The sequence below is a fragment of the Apteryx mantelli genome, chromosome 9 (assembly GCF_036417845.1).
Source record: "Apteryx mantelli isolate bAptMan1 chromosome 9, bAptMan1.hap1, whole genome shotgun sequence".
Classification (NCBI taxonomy): Eukaryota; Metazoa; Chordata; class Aves; order Apterygiformes; family Apterygidae; genus Apteryx; species Apteryx mantelli.
The window spans coordinates 16073619-16090706 of record NC_089986.1 but is presented as its reverse complement, the minus strand read 5'-3'; the positions used below and the strand labels follow the sequence as shown (position 1 = coordinate 16090706).

At 41.4% G+C, this 17088-nt stretch overlaps 1 protein-coding gene across 4 annotated transcripts in view; it reads left to right on the top strand.

The window, feature by feature from the left end:
* The first annotated feature begins 1263 nt into the window (after positions 1–1263).
* Positions 1264–17088, top strand: part of ACAP2 (ArfGAP with coiled-coil, ankyrin repeat and PH domains 2) — a 78233-nt gene continuing 62408 nt past the window's right edge. For 3 of the 4 annotated variants that reach the window (XM_067301819.1, XM_067301820.1, XM_067301818.1), the window contains exon 1: positions 1264–1395. In XM_067301819.1, coding sequence (XP_067157920.1) covers positions 1343–1395 — 53 coding nt within the window. In that variant the 5' untranslated portion in view covers positions 1264–1342. The remainder of the gene's footprint in view (positions 1396–17088) is intronic. The other variant, XM_067301821.1, reaches the window with a different exon arrangement.

Below are 17088 nucleotides of genomic sequence, written 5' to 3'. Positions count from 1 at the left end.
GCTCTGGTGGTCAGACTGCAGCCTTCATTCATTTTTACTAGTCAGAAGAACTGTGGAGAAGGAGAAGCCATGGAGGAGTGCCGACCAGCATGGCTTGTTTCGTGTTTCGGAAGCTGGGGAGAACTGTAACCCTTGCAGAACCGAAAGGCATAAATGCTGAGGGCTTCCTCCAAGACCAGCAAAATACTGCAAAGCCCAAAGCGCTTCATGTCACTCGTTGTCCATCATCTGTCTGGTAATTTTTTGCTGTTCTATAAATATCCGTAAAAGGTACTTAGCTGCTGGTTGTGCAGGAGGGTTCAGTCTTCCCTGGCCTTTTTCTCGGATGCACAACTTGCCAGGCAGTGACCCTTATAACCTCCTCGCGCTGCGCATCTGGCTACCATTAAATAAATCACATCACGGCACCATGATGCAAAAAGCTTTTATTTTTTTTTAAGTTACTGGTTGACTATTCCCTAACGAGCTAGAAAAGAGGCAAGCTGAAAGGAGCCCGCGTATAGACATACAGGCACCGGCAGCGCCGGTCTATCGCGACAAGGCTCCCTGTCGCAACAGGGCCGCCTATCACGACAAGGCCGCCCATCTCGACAGCCGAGCGCCTCGCCCCGCCCACCCGGGAGCAACGTCATCCCGACGCGAGCGCCCGGGCTGCCTCATCTCCCGCCGGCGCCGCGAGCGGCAGGCGGATCAGCCTATGGCAGCGGAGGGGCGGCCCCCTCCTCGTTTATGAGCGCTGGGATTGGTTTTCGGGTAGCCGTGGCAACAGAGCGTGCCGATTGGCGCGTTGCCAGCGGCCGTTGCTCCGTTGGTCTGCCCGGATGTCACTCTTTCGGACGCACGATGGGGAAGCCATCCCTGCGCGCTCGGCGGTTGGCTACCTCCTCCGAATGGCCCGGTTATTGGGCGGTCTTACTGCTATGCCCTCCCTTCGCGTTTCGCGATTGGTCAAGGTGCTCACTTTCTCCTGTGACTGGATGGACTCGTTGTCACTCCTCCCCCCCTTGCCGATTTGAGGAAGCTAGGCCTATGCCGCCGCCTCGTTGGCTGATTCCGCCGCGCCCTGTTTCCCATTGGCCAGCTAAGCCGTCAGTTGGCGCTGGGCGCGGGAGGAGGGCAGAGGGGCCCTCGGCACGGCGTAGCAGCAGCAGTAGCTGCCGCTGTCCCGTGGCCGGGCCCGGCCGCCCCTCCGCTCCGCCGCCATGAGCCCCGCCCCCGCCTAGCCCCGCCCGGCGGCCGCCCTCCGCTCCGGCCCCGGCTCGCGCTCCGGCTCCAGCTCCGGCTCCGGCTCGCCCCGCGCCGCCGCACGGCAGCAGCAGCAGCAGCGCCGCGGCCGGCGAGGATGAAGGTGACCGTGGACTTCGAGGAGTGCCTGAAGGACTCGCCGCGCTTCAGGTGCCGCGGCGGCGGCGGGAGGGGCCGCGCGGGTGGCGGGGAGGCGGCCGAGGGGGCAGGGAGTGGGGGCCCGGCTGTGGGGGCCGTGTGTGGGGACAGGGGCTGGCGGCCGTGTGGGGTGGCAAGGCAGGGGACCGGGCTGCGTGAGGGGACAGGGGCAGGGGACTGTGTGGGGTGGCGGTTCAGGGACGGAGGATAGAGGTTGTGGGGACCCCTATAGGTGAGGGAGCGGGATGTGCAGGGTGGCAGGCTGGGGTGGGGAGCGGGGCACAGAAGTTTTGGGGACCCTGTAGGGTGACAGGTTGGGGACAGGATGTGGGTGGCAGAGACTGGGTAGGGTGACGGGTTGGACCTGGGGTGTGGGGCCAGGGTTGTTGGGGGTTGCTGGTTGTGGGGGACCACAAAGGGTGATAGGTGGGGATCATGTTTGGGGACAGTGTAGGGTGGCAGTTCAGGGTCCAGTGTGCGAGGAAGGGGTTTTTGGGAGGCCCTGCATAGGGAGAGGGGCTGTTTGGGTGTGAGCAAGGGCACTCAGAAGAAAGGGGAGGCGAGAGGTAGCAGTGCAAGGAAATAGGGTAGCGTGTGTGATACGTGGGGCTGGGTGGGCCATGCGGTAGGGTTTTGGGGTTCACGTGGAGGCAGCACAGTCTGCTGTGCACACTGCTGGGGTCAGCCAGCCCTGAACAGCTGTGGTGGGGGTGAAGCGTGGCAGGCAGCTGGTGCAGGAAACATTCAACAGCCTAAGCAATGCCTTCTCAGCCTCAGGAGCGGGAAGATTCAGCTGGTCTGACGCCTGTTCTTTAGTGCTGTACTTATGCTTCTGCCCCCAGCATCACCCTGCTGTCCCTGCTGTGTGTGTCTGTACTCAGTCTGACCATTGCTGGGGTACTAATACCAAACAAGCTCAATATACTCTTGCTTTCCCTTGTGAAACCAAAGCATGTACTCTTTCTGTTTTTCCTGCTCTTACTTGAGTGACCACTTGTCTGTCATTGCTGTAGGCTTACCTATACTTAGGCTGAGGAACTTTCCCATTCATCTTTCTCCATGTTTTTTCCATTGTGTGTGTGCTATGCACCCTTGTATCCACTCAACACAATTCTGCCCGTCTCTGTTGGATGTATGGCTGGATCCATGCCTATAGGGCCACTTTATGAGCCTGGTATAATCCTGCTTGCTGCTGGTGGTGGTGAGGCAAGCAGCTCTGAGACTTGAGCTGATGTGTCACTGCTGTGCCCCTCCTGTCCCTTGTTCAGCCCATGTTTGGAGTGTTTGTGGCCCTGTGGTCAGCACAGGCCAGTTTCATAGTCTGGTGGTTAGAAGAGATAGTCCTGCTCTTCCTCTGCTCTCTGGACACATGCCTCCTTTCTGCGTCGGCTCTGGCAATCATGTGGTTGTGGGATGTGGATGAAGTTGGAGAAGATGGTTTGAATGATTTACCTCTGCCAAAAGTTGGAGTTCCTGTTCTTCCCTTCTTTTCTCCTGTCTCTGCTGTCACCTTATCCCTGGCTGCATGATCTGGCCATTTTTTTTGGTGGCTTTGGTGTGTGTTGGATGCTTGTATGAACTCACTGCCCTGGCAGGAAAGAGTGGATAGTTTTCTGCTAGGTTAGTGAGTTGCATCAGCACAGCAAGGGGTGTGAAGCATACTAAAGCCTATAGAGAGGAGGAAGAGAAGAAGAAGGAATTTCACTGCCAGGAGCAAGGCTGGAAGAATGCAGTGGGGAGTGAGACCTCCCCCTAGGGCAGCGTGAGCTTTTAGATTGACTTAGGGTGAAGTCTCATGGAACAGCTAAGTTGGACATGCTTGCTAATATATATATTTCTGGCAGAGCTGTATTTCATGTAGGTCCCTTCCATTTGGTGGCAATGCAGTCTTGGAATGGCTTAATGTAGCAATAGAACTGTACCGTTAAATGTAGCTTATGAAAGCTACATTTTCCTTTAGGAGAGAAACTCTGGAAAACGCTTTGTCAGGGGTCATCTAGCTCAGTGTGGCCTCTTTGACAGGTTCTGATGCTACTGCCTTTGAAGAAATTGTAAAAAAATCTTGCGGTGAAGTGATATAATCCCAACAAAACATTCTTCCAGCCTTCAAGTATTAGGAAATGGTTAAAACTCTGAAGCAAAAATCCTGTAGTATTTCTGGAAAAAAAATGGTTGTGTGATTCATTATTATTCTTTAGTTGCTGTTGTAACTTTGGTCATTTTTACTATTCATACAAGTTACCTAACCCAAATAGTAAGAAGCCTTCTAAATGACATTTTTGGTAGCAGGTTTTATTAAGGGGCTGTATAACATAATGTAGAGCGAGGTCATTACCCGTTTTTTGTGTTATTGCGGGGAGTAGTGTGGACATAAAGCAGCTTCTGGTGCTGTGTTCCTTTTGGTAATGGGGAGGAAGCAGGGCTGCAGCTTCCTCCTGACCTTGCTGAACAGGTGGGTGTAGTCTCAATCCTTCTCATCCGTATACCCGTTGGAGCGGTTAAATAAACCTGTTGGGAGGCATATAGTGTGTTGAAATGTCATAGTATACTTTCTTCTTACAGCAGTGGAGCAAGCTGAGAGGAAGTGGGTGAATCAGAGTCCCTGAGTCACCAGCTCTTGCTCCAAGAATCGTTCAGTGCTAATGGTTTTTAGCTCCTCTCTTTCACAGATGTTCTTAGGCTGTTTTCACGCACAGCTATTTAAATCTTTTAAAACACTCTACTACAAAGAGCTTCAGACCCATTGCTTTATTGCTCATCTGATTCTCATCAAGTTTATGTTCATCTTTCTGGCTTTGAGATGTGATTGGGAATATCATCGTTACGTGAATCAGAGAAACAAAGGTTTGTTAGTTTGCTCAGAATGCGTATGATGGGAGTATGCATGGGTTGTTGTTGTTGCTGTTGCGTTGCTGATATGTGGTTTGATGATAATGGCTGTAGTGAGTCACATCAAAAGTATGGTATATTATTTCATAGTAAAGCATTCTCTTTTCCCCGGTTGATAGAGAGATCTTCGAATTGGAAAACCTAGAGCAATGTTGACCTATTGCATCTTTAGGTTTGCGAATTTATGGCTTGCTGGATCAGTTTGAGATTGGAAAATTGAGTTTAGAAATTGACGTTTTGAAAAAGTTATGGGTTCAGATGCTGTTTTGCAGAGAATATGCGAAAGAGATGTGGGAATGACACGTATTAAGAATATTAGCAATTTCCAGTCACGTTTAAAAAACAAAACAAAACCCTTTAAAGAAAGCTTTTACGCAGTTGCCAGAGTTCCATGTAAAATAATCTTGCAGAAGGCATGTGCTTTTCTTTCATGACTCCCATTTTTAAAACATGGACAGACCAGAAGTCTAACAAGGAAGCGTGTTTGCAGTTCTCCTACGGCATGTGGATGACTTGACCTTGCGTAGAAGAAGCTGCTTAGGGAGGGGCCTTGGAGCAGTCCTTGAGGAGCAGGAACGGAACTGTGTTGGCAGGTTCTGCGTATGTAATCAAGAATTCTTGGAGAGCCTTTTAATACACAAATAGTATTGTGAATTAATACTTTCTGCTTGTCTTGAAACTGAAATTGTCATTAATAGGTTGATGGAACAGGCTTTTATATTGGTGTTTCACTTTCTTTTTTTCTTTGTGTAACTAAGAATGATTTTTAATAAATGAAGTATGCACTGTAGCAGCCACAGAGATCACTTCAATATTACAAACAGCAAAGTTCTGTTAATCGCATTGCATGCGACTCTAAGAACTCTTTAGAAAACTTTAGTCTGTTCCAATCTTTAAAATGCATCAGTAAAAAGCTATTTATTTTTGAGATCCTTTCTTTTTCCTTGTCTGTCTCTGTTGCTGAAGTTTAACATTTTTGTGTTCAAGAGAATGTTCACTGCCTGAGACCTTGACTGTGGCACAGACGATGAGTGAATGAGGTAGACAAAAAAATATAAATTAATTTGTTGCCAATTACTATTCTTAATAAAAATATTTAATGGATAGTCTCTGAGTAGAATTTGGGGTTATGGCATATCCTCTTCAAAGGGACTAGTCTGAGTATTCTTTCATTTTAAGTTTCATTAAAGCATTGTTTTGTGTAGGCAAGCCTGAAGTGTAAGACTGGCTTGTCACTTAAGTTTTCCAGTATGCTGTGAGGGAGTGTGTGGGTTGTTTTGTTTATTCTTGTGTGTGTGACCTGAACTATTTCTGGTTTATCTAAATGGGGGCAGCTGAGGTGCACCTCAGGCTTCTTTCAGGGGCGCAGTTTCTGTTGTATTGCTGAGTACCTACCTTTGTTTTGTCTGGCGTTTACCTGCATGTTAGTGCAAGCTGTAGCTGTTGTAATACTTGGTCTCTGGTCTTTCATCTTGAAGAAGAACAAGGCTTTTGATGGGCAATGTGTTAAACCATTTTTTTTAGAACAAAACTCAAATTTGTAAAAACAGTTGCATACTTAAAATTGTTGGTTCAATTCTGGACCAGCTTGCAGTCTGCAAGATTGTAATATTTGTGAAAGATTCGTACTTCTTTGCATAGCCTAATGTGTTTAAATGGCAACACGCAGGTAGAGAAGCATCAGGCAAGCCTACATGTCAACGTTAACAAATACTTGAATATTTAAATATCCTATTAAAATAGGAAGGGGACATAGATTGCTAATCTCATGGTGGGAGTTTTAGCACACTCTGCGGTTTGAGTGTGCCTAGGCAAAGTTCTTCTTGCATCTATGTGAGTGGCTTATGACCAGGGATTGTGCCTCACTTAAGTGAAACACAGGACATAGCAATGTTGGATGGCTCTATTCGCTCCTGTTGCGTAAATAGATAACGATTTATTTCTGCCTCCTGACAGCATTTGATGCAATTTACTTGCTTTTAGGAAAGAGTGAATCACTTTGCTTGCACATAGTACAGAAAGAATGAAATATGTTGATCATAAAGTTTCTTTATTGCTCTGTAGATTGAAGAATATATTTAGAGTTCACAATAGAGTATAGCGTAAGAGCATGGCACACTTCCTAACATAAGATACAGCAAAACAGACTTATAAAACTAATTGAATTTTTCTTCCAACTACCTCCCAAGAAATATCTATCTTTCATAAAGCTGTTTTGTGAGCTGTTATTTTATAGGTGGCCAGTTGATTCCTTCTGCCATCAGATAAAAGAATTTAGTCGTTCTTTTAGATATGAATTTATAATTCCCAGAAGATGAGAGCTTGAAAAAATTATCTATAGCATTCAATTCTGTGTGAAATAATCAGTAATACAGTAAACTAATCCCTCAATGAAAGTATTTCTTATTTCAAAAGGTTTACTTAGAGTGACTGTCTAAATAGGGTGCACATTCCACTTCATGGTTTTCTGGGTCTATGATTTTTTTTTTCTCCTGTACTGTAAATGCACAGTTCAGTATCTGTTTCCCAGATAACAAGTGTGTTCTGTCACTTTAAAACTCAAGTAATAAGAAAGTGACTTACTTAACATACTATTTGGAACATGTCTAGTCCTAAAGTCATATTTTCCCCAGAGAAACTTGACTGGAATTTGTTCAGTTCAAGTATCACTGCATAGGTGCCCTAAAAATGATTTTGATTATATTTCTTAGAAATGTTATAAATACAGAAAATGTTATGTTGGATTCTCTTAAAAAGGCATGGGCTTATTGGGGTGGGACGGAGAATATGACAGAAGTATAGAGAGATTGGTAGATATCTTGCATGTCTGGTTTTAAGGGGAAAACTCTTAGATATACGAACAGAAACGAATATAAGCTGTTCATTGTGGCTAAGTGTGTGTGGGGGGAACCCAGTATGTTTTCTGTTGGTTATATTTGAAACAGATGTTTAGATATGGATCACAGTTGTGTTAAAAGAGGAAACTGATGCATTTAACTCTCTCTGCTCCACTTAAATAACTGGCCTGTGTATGCAAAGAATGTGTAAATATTGGTCTCAGTCTTTCATTGATGCAAACAAATAATTACAGAGAGTGAAACAGTATTTTTGTTTTCAGTTATCTTATGTTTGGAAATTGCTACTGTCAGTTCATCTTACCTTAGTAAAACTTCCTGTGGTTTTTTTTTTTTAATTTACTAAATTGCATTCAAGCTGTTCAGTCTTCAGAGAAATTCAAGCATATATGCCTAACCTATATACCTTGATCGGCTTATTACTTTTGGTGGGGGGGAAGGATGGAAATCAAAATATCGATTTAAAATTTTACCTTCCAGTCAGTATATTGCTACAGTGCAGTGTCCTTATTAACATGTATTATAATACTCTAAACAGTAAATCAGTCTTATTCTGCATATGTTTATAGTATGGGTTACTTATGTTTGTTTATAGTACTGTTGAGGTCAACAAGGCTGTTCACCGTGGCTAATTTCAGTCACATTAAGTTGCTAAGAGGAGTGTGAGTAAGAACTGTATGTCTGCATGGAGAATCTGTTTGTTGTTATTCAGATTTACCTAGCTGTTCTAGGAGGAATTCTCAAAAAAAATCTTTGGATTGGGGCTTCTGGCCTTGGTTTCTGGGACTGAAAAGCAAATTTGTAATTTATCTGGCAAGGCTGCCTGGAAAATATCACAGTAGAACAAAATAAAAAAGATATGGTAACTCGAAAGAGAAGGCTGCCAAACATTTGTTGCAAGCTTGCATTTACCTTTTTTTTTTTTTTTTTTTTTCATACTCTGGCTGTTGTTTTATAGTCAGAATTTCCAGTCTAATTGTAGAACAGCACATTTCTTAGCTGAAATATAAGGACGCGTAGGAAAATCTTAGCAGAACGCTAGTAAGGTACACTTTTAGAAAATCTCTGTCCATACTGCTTGTAGTCTATTGAAATTAAACAGAGTGGTTTGGGATTTCTAACTCTCCAGTTTTATGGAGATGACAGTCAATGTGCTGTTCTACTTAGCCTTTAGGCAGTGTTTTTTTTTTTTTTTTTTTTTTTTTTTTAAAGCCTGTGACTATCTTTCAAACATATATTAAAATAGTTGAACTAAAGAGAGGTATTTTAATTATTTGTTGGAAGATAAGACATGGTGTTAGAGCATTTTCTTCTAGGATAGTCATAATAGAGTAAGGAAGTTTGATTAAAACTTCCCTTTCAAATAAAATTCATTACAAGATTTCAATGCAACAAATCTTAAAACCTTTTCAAATTTAATAGCAACCTGTTGCGATCATTTTAGAGAAGAGAAATCTCTGTCTTGAAATCAGTTTGCCCTGATCAGGTTAGTACGCCTAAGTGTGGTTTTTTTTTTTGTTTTTTTTTTTTAAAGGCCGGTTCTCGTACTTATGTACTGCAACTGTAAGATTTTTCTTATTATAATTCCAATTCTGTTTCTTGGTTGTTGATTTTGATATAGTTCATATTAAGTAAAAACTGAAACAGCTATCATCTTAAATTGCTGATAGGAACTTCAAAAAACAATTTACACTTAGAGTTCTTATTTGGGAGTGTTATAAAAAGCGCTTAGAAGTGAGTTTACAGTGGAAGTAGTAACAAAATCTGCTAGATGTCATAACGTTACTGTAGATTAGCAGCAGGAGCAATTGTTGAGAACTGATATTAAACTTGTGCAACTAACCATTAACGAGAGCTTGCAGAATTAGAAAGAAGACGTATTTGTGTGTGTGTATAAACTGCTGTAATTATACAAGCCCTTACTTCAGCTACAGTCTTTTGATTTTTAAATATAGAAGACAGAGGCTTCATTCTTTGGTCTGGAGGGTCTCATTTATGTTGCCTATGCACATTTTATGTAATTAAATTAAGAAATAAAGTTGTAGAGAGGATACGTTTTTGATATTTTTCTTGGCGGGGGCGGGGGGAAGCTATCAATGCTAAAATCTTTGGAAAGCAGGGGTAGTAAGTGGAACGTTCCTCAGGAAGGTGGCAACTAGAAGACAGAAATCTTCTCTGCCTGGGGCTGCAGGAGCTTTGGATAACTCTGGTCTTTCCTGAATGTGTCTGTTGAATCCCTGGCCACTGAATAGGAAATTTGCCAGTTTAGCTGTGTTAGCAGTGTCCTGTGTCTTTATCAGGCTTAGCTTACTAACAATATTCATACTCAAAAGTCTGTTACGAAATTTAGAGTCTACGTTTTTCCTGTTTTTTTTTTTTTTGTTTGTTTTGTTTTGGTTATTGGCAAACTTTGCTATAGTGAATCATTCTTAAAGTCCCCAAGCAAACTCCATCCTGCCAACCTGTTTTAGGAGAAAAGTGGCATCATATTGTCTTTTGGGTATCGGCCAGCAAAGGAAAATATCTAATTTTCATTGAGTACAGAAAAAACATCCTGCTGAAGTTGCTGTTTACCGAGCTAGGAACCCTTTGCTTGGTTCCTGATGCAGGCCTTTTTGGTTAAATCAATTAGTTTAGCGTCTCAAGGGGATGCAAATGCAGAAGTGTCACGAGGGAGTGCAAAAAACATGTGGTTACTTAATATAATCTCTTAAAGGGCCTTACATTTACAGGGGCAGGAAGCAGAAGAATGAACTCTAATTTACTTACAATTTTTATGTTCTTTACTCTCACTTGTACATGCAGAATTGAGTTTAAAAGCACTTATGGAAGTATAAACTATGTAAATACACATACGACCTTTTTGAGCAAACAGTATGCTGTTTGTTTGAGAGGTAGAGATCCTTGTGAGTTTAGGTAATGCTTTGGATTTCTTCCTGATAATGGCATATTGTGTAACAAATAACATTGAATCTAGCTGTCTGCAGGGAAGATCATTATGAGGAAATAAAGATTAACATAGGGAATGTAACATTTATTTTAATATCTGAAGGAGTGTTACATCTCTCTGTGTGATTACAGGCATGCCTTGGAGATCTTGCGGATTCGGCTCCAGACCACCACTGTAAAGCAAATATCACAATAAAGCGAGTCACACGAATGTTTTGGTTTCCCAGTGCATATAAAAGTTATGTTTACGCTATACTGTAGTCTATGAAGTGTGCAATAACATTTTTTTTTTTTTTTTTTTACACAAAAAGTACAAAATGTGACCCAGAGACACGAAGTGAGCACATGCCATTGGAAAAATGGTGCCGATAGACTTGCATGATGCAGGGTTGCCGCAAACCTTCAAAAAAAATTTTTTTTTAAAAAAAGCAATATCTGCAGAGCGCAATAAAACAAGTTATGCCTGTATACGAATCCTGTTTCTGTTGCCACTCTTTCATGTAGCTAAAAGATTTGATTGAGAGCATTACAAAGAGTAGATACTGTCATTCTATGCGAATTATTGTGTTGGACTATTGAAAATTGTTTAAACTAAAATGTTGTCTTACCTTCCTAATGATTTCTTTAAGAGGAATCCTTGTGTATTCAGCAAAATAACTATTTTACAGTTAATGCTTACTCTGTTTGCAAATATTGAAAGTAGCCAAGCCTCACACCGAAGATAAATCAATTGGCCTGTTTTGGTACACTGTAATATGTTATGCCAGTGTAGAGGTGTAATCTTATTTATGGAGGTATGTCATGTGCATATTTTCCAGGTACTCAAATTGACAAGATACAAGAATAAACTTAAAAAAAAAAAAAAAAAGCTGCAAAATAGTCTCTTCAAGTGTTTTAACTAATGAGTTTTTGAGCAGAGAAAATGCCTGTCAAATAGGTGACTGGGAAACTTGCTTATGTGGCATGAATCTTTCTGTGAATCAGGCTTTCTGTTTGAAATTCTGAGGACTGGTGTCTACAACTTGCAGATTTGGAACTCTTGAATATTTTTTTTTAGAGTCCATATGTCAACAGTAATGGAATTTAAATTCGTCTTCTGTGGGTTTTGGATGATTTATATATATATATATGTTTACACACACATATTTATTAGAAAAAATATGTGTGTATGCTAGATACTGTTATACTATTTTGTTTTTCATGAATTTATAATACATCTTTAGTAACGGTCATTAAAAGAAAACCTGTACTGGCATTTAATTTTGTATGAATAAACATAAGCAGAGCAGTGCTCAGTTTGCGTGGTGTAATTCTGAAAGTTCTGAACCTCCAAAATGTGCTTTTGTATTTTAAGCTGGATATAATACAAAGCGAAATTTGAGAAGCCATATGTAGTGAAATGTATTCCATCTGTTCAAATTTGAAAAACAAGAGAATACAAGAGAATTCCAGATTTCCATCTTTGTGTGTGCCAGATGTTAACTGCAGTAGAAACACATGGATATCAAATACAGTGAACATTGCTGTGCAATTTGAAATATCCTAGTCTTCAGTTGTTTAGTGATACCTATCTTTATGTAAAATCTCTGTAATGCCGTATGTCGTATAACGGCTGTGCTCTTTCTCACTGCAGCAGCAGTCGGGGCTGGGATCGGGGCTCCCTTGCCTGCTTTGCCCGGCGGCGGTGACCAGCGCGAGCTGGTGCGTTCTCTGTGAGGCCTGGCCAGGCTTCAGCTCTGCAGTGGCTCCCCTGCTGCCCTTACTCAGTAATGGGGAGGAGCGAGCATCGTTTTTATAAAGGTAGAGGGGTGTCTGTGGTGGTGGGTGGGGTGGTTTTTTGTTTTTTGCTTGTTTGGAGTGACTCTGTGCCAGCAGTCAGACTCTGCAGTTGGCTGGTAAATTTTAATATAAGAAACGTGTTGTTTAAGTATTACAATATCATTGGTTTTATATAATATACCATTGCTAAAATACTTTAGATTTAAGACAAGAGCTAAGTAAGGGCTGGGTGTGCAAAGAAGTATAACAGCAAGTTGTAGGTGGAGCAGTGTGTTGAGCCTTGTGATCTTAGCTGGAACCAGCAAAAGGCACTAAAAAGACTCACTGTGCTCCTCTTTTAGTATAGGTAGTATCTTGTCTTTCCTGGAATTCTAACATTCCTGTAAGCTTGTTGGAGTTCCTGTCTGTATAAAGAATTTGGTAATTGAGGAAATATGTCCCTTCATCCTTACCTTCTTTAAACAAGATAAGTGGAATTAATCTCTTATACTGTGTAGCCATCTCTCTTCTAAGGCAGATTTTGGGCCTAGCTCCTTTGATATTGATGAAGAGTAATAGGAATTATATGCCAAAGGCCTGTGATTTGTTTTTAGCCACGTATGTCAGGATAAGGTGAACTGCACCCTGGAAGGGTCTGTTTTACTCTATTGATTCCCCAGGTGACTTAGATGACTTGCACAAGTATCTATATGTACATTTTGATATTTGATCAGGTAAGCCACATCATAGAAATGAGACAAAAGTACTGGCTTTTGTTGAGATTGTCATTGAGGATAAATCTGCTCAAGAAAATAATTGAGGAATCTGTTTCATTGACAGCGCAACTTCTGGCTGAATTTGTGTGTTGGTAATGGGTGTCCATTTAAAAAGCACACTCCCACAGCCTGTCTCTACAGGACTCTTTACCAGCTGAATCTCCATATGTGAGCAGAATAATTTTAAAATGATTCAAATTCCTGAGGTGCTTCTTTTTCAAGTGTCAGATTTTGAAGGAGTTATTTTTGTAAATAAGCGTGCCTGTCTGTCCTCTCCTACTCAATTTATCCCAAAATGAATGAAAAGAAAAAAGGTGAAGCATTCAGTGTATCTACTATTGCAAGATATCTGCTGTATTGTAAGTATCAATCTCACTAGATTTTTCTTTAAAAATATTTGCAGTTTGTTTGAGATGCAAAACCCTGAGATTTAATATGTAATTAATAAAGAAAATGTAAATTTGGTTGAGAAATAGCTTGCCTGTAATTAACTTTGCATGCCCAGGGTCTTTAAAATCTCCCGATGACTAAAGGTAGTGGGAGAAAATATACTAAATGTACCCGAAGAATATTTAAACCTTTTCCAGGGCTGTGGGTGTGCCATATGCATTTTGTGGGGTTTATTTTATTATATTCCAACTACTTATTTTTTGAGTAGATCACCAGTTATTACTTGTGAGAGGAATGCAGAGGAAAGAAGACTGGCTTTTCCAAATGTGAAAACAGTGACTCTGAGAAAACTCCAGTATCCTGTATTTCTATATTATCCTACTCCTGATGCTTGTGCACTCTGTTTTCTTGAGCTTGGATTCATCTGACTGTCATCTGTCGTGCAAATGCAGAGGCATGAAGGGCAAACCGAGAATGACTTACCATGTAGTAAGAGAGAAAAATAAAACAATGCAGTGAAACTATTCACAAGTATGTAAAATATACTTTGTGAGTGTTTATGTATGTTTGGGTATATATAAATACATACATACCTGTGTGTATATATATATACAGCTGCACTTAACAGATAAATGTTTCAATTTCAGAACTTTTCTGCTGCAACATAGCTGCAACCTCCCCTCCAACTGTCAAACAGGGCATTCTGACTTTGTGAAAATATATTGCAGAAATGCTCAGTTTTTGAAACAGACAAGGTAAATATTTGCTGAAGACTTTGTCTTCAGCAGAAATTTGAAGCTTTCGCTCTTCTTTCAGTAAAGAAGATCCACCAGATCTAACTAGAATTCTCTGGAGAGCTAATGGATCTCAGCTCTTTGAAGCCTTGTGAGCTCTTGTTGTAAAGGGGTTGGTATCTTATGGTCATTTGGACAGAACAGTACTCTTCTAACTGTAGTAAGTGTAAACTAGCAACTAAGGAAATAACGAAAAGAAAGGGAAAAAATGTCTTATTCTTCCAAAATCAAAGATAACACAGGACCCATATTAACGTTATATGATATCTGTAAAGAATGCTCTTTGATTAATTACAGAGTACAGCAACTACTCTCTGATCTCTAGTTGCCTCTGCATTACCTTACACGATGTTTTCTGTACGGATGGTTAAGTCGTCTTCTGTCAGTTCTAAACATGTTGATGCTGAGAATCCTATGCTGAGGGGATCTACTGGTAATTACTTCTGTTTTTTGAGACACTGCTACCCTGTCTTTTATATTGGTTGTGTTTGAGGTACGTAACGGGTATCTTTTCAAATCTGGGATTAAAATTCCTTTGTTCTTTCATTAGACTATTATTGCATTTCACTTCTAAAAGAAAAGCTGATGTGATTCTTTAGCATCTAACTAGAAATTCCAGATCTTAAGGCATAGTGTTTAGAGGGAGAGACATCCTATCTTATACCCTTTACTGTTGGTTGCTTGATGGTTATATTGTTCCACCTCCTGATCATACTATGTATTTGAGTTTTCAAATGTTGGAATCCTTCGTCCCCTCTGCCTTTTCTGTGTTAAAATTCCTGGATAGCTGCTGAGACTTAAAAGATGAGAGCAGTTCTGTAGTTTTTGCTTATTGTCAGCAATGACAAGTTTCTGATGCACAGCCCCATCGGTTTCTTAAGCTTGTTTCTGCTGCCCTTTTCTGCTACAGTGTCCTGATATTATAGTCCTGCTTCCTTATCCTCTAATTTAAGGCCTCCTAAGAAGCTTTTGACTCGTGGTAGAGAGGCTGGAATTACCAGTCAAAAGTCGTGCTGGATAAGTATTGTGATGTTTTGCATTCTTACTTTGTTAATCAGTTTAATTGACTTATTAAGAGATGATCAGGGATGAAATAAAGCATTTAAGTTAAAAGGTAAAGAAAATCCAAAACTTTGGGTTGCTCTGGAAGGAGGGAGTTTCCTCATTTCTTATTTACAATTATGAACTGTCAGGCTCTCCTTCTGAGGTGAAAAAGCTTGAGGAAAAAATATTAGGCAAAACTATTGGAAAAAGAGAACTACTGAGCATTTCTGGTAAATTACTGCAAAAATGTAGTGGGAAATAAAGCTTGTTGAGAATTTAGTCAGCTGGTAGCACAGATGTCCTTATAAGCTGCATTTGATACATTAAAAGCTGCAGCAAGTTCAGTGGCAACCAGTTTGACTTTCAGCAATTTATCTTTGTTGCAAGAGTTTCTTCCTTTTTGAAGACTGATTTGTTTATCACATGCATTATCTTTTGAGCTATGCTTAGTTCTGCACACATGTCTGAGGGAATTACCTCGTTTGCTTGTTGTATCAAAGACTGAATTACTGAGGATGTACAAAACTTTGCAGATGAAGGCCTTAAAGACCTGTATCTATAAGCAAACTTTTGGTTTAATGATTACATTAATTCAAAAGATAAGTACCCTTTTCCTATTTCATTTATGTCTTTTATAAGAGGAGAAGTCTGACTTGAGAAGAATGGAACCATGGTTCTTTTAATGTTAAGGACTTTATTCTTGTTGCTTTTCTCTGAGGAAATTTAAAATATGGGTAGAGCTTGTTACAGACCTGGGAAAGCTCAGTTTATTCATTTGGCTGCTCCAAAATGATAATCTTCACTTTAGTAGTCTTTGCCTTGCATCCAGAGAAGTGATAGGAAATGTATTTCCTATCATTGCAGTCGCAGCCCATAGAAAATTCTTAGGATATCTGGAGACGGGGCTTGGAGGGAATCACACTTCTAATACAAAGTCGTACTGTTTAGGTTATCAATAGCTTGAAAAAGCTTCCCAAAATGTTTTGTGGTAATGAACACAGAATTAAGAATGCGAGGAATACTAGCATGTCTGAGGAACTTCATCTCTGCGTGTCAGGGAGCATTCATCATCTGTTCCTCAGCATGGAGGGGCTTAGGGCCAACAAGGAAAAATCTCTGCAGTGCCAAACCAGAGGACTTCAATGGGCTCTGTGACAGACTGCAACAGTGCTCTTTCCTCAGACCAGATTAATGGTTGTGGCTCATCTCAGATAAGTTATAAAGCTCTTCTTGTAAGCATCCCTGCTGTTACCCGGGGTTGTTAGGTCGCATTGCCCAATGCATAACTCCTTTGTTGCACAGTATGTCATGCTTTTTTTTATTTGTGGTTGTTCAGTACCGTTACACATATCCCAAATGTATCCCTCGTTAAGATTCCTCTAGATAACTTTTTATATCTAACTGTAATTAATAGGTGGAAGAAATCAAATGAAGTAGGCAACAATTGGAGGGAACAGTTGATATGCTGGAGGGTAGGACTGCCATTCGGAGGGACCTCAACAAGCTGGAGGATACAGGAATGGGCTGACAGGAATCACATGAAATTCATTCAAGACAAATGTGGAGACTTGCGTCTAGGATGGAACAGCCATCAGGGACTGGCTGCCTGGGGAGCAGGTTAGCAGGTGAGAAGAGCCTTGGTCCTGGTGAGCAACAAATGGGCCATCGGTCAGCGGAGTGCCCATGTGGCAGTGAAAGCTAACTGTGTATCAGGCTGCGTTAGCAAGAGCACAGCTGGCAAAGATTCTTCCCCTCTACTTAGCACTCGTGAGGCTAAGGCTGGGATACTTTGACTAGTTCTGGGCCTCGCCAGTACAAGAAAGATGTTGCCAAGATGAAGCATGTGCAGTGGAAGGCAGCTGGAACGGGTGGGGGTTGTAGTAGATGATACTGAAGGATGAGGGCTGTGGATTCAGTTGGAGACGGCTAATGGAGAATCTAACTGCTGTCTTTAACTATCTAGTTGGAAGTTGCAGAGAAGACAGAGCCAAACTTTTTGTGCACGGCAGGAGAGAGGAGGGGGGTGAAAGCTGCGGCAAGGGAGTTTGCGAGTACTGAGGGTTAAGAACTGGAATGGATTCTCCAGAAAGGTTACCACCTCCATCCGCGGCCATTTCAGAGCTTGACTTGACAAAGCTCTGAGCAACCTGAGCTAAGCCCTCCTTTGAATAGGGAGTTGTTAAAGACCTCCAAAGGTCCCTTCCGTTCCAAAGTATGGTATGGTATTTTTATTTATATTGACAAAGATCA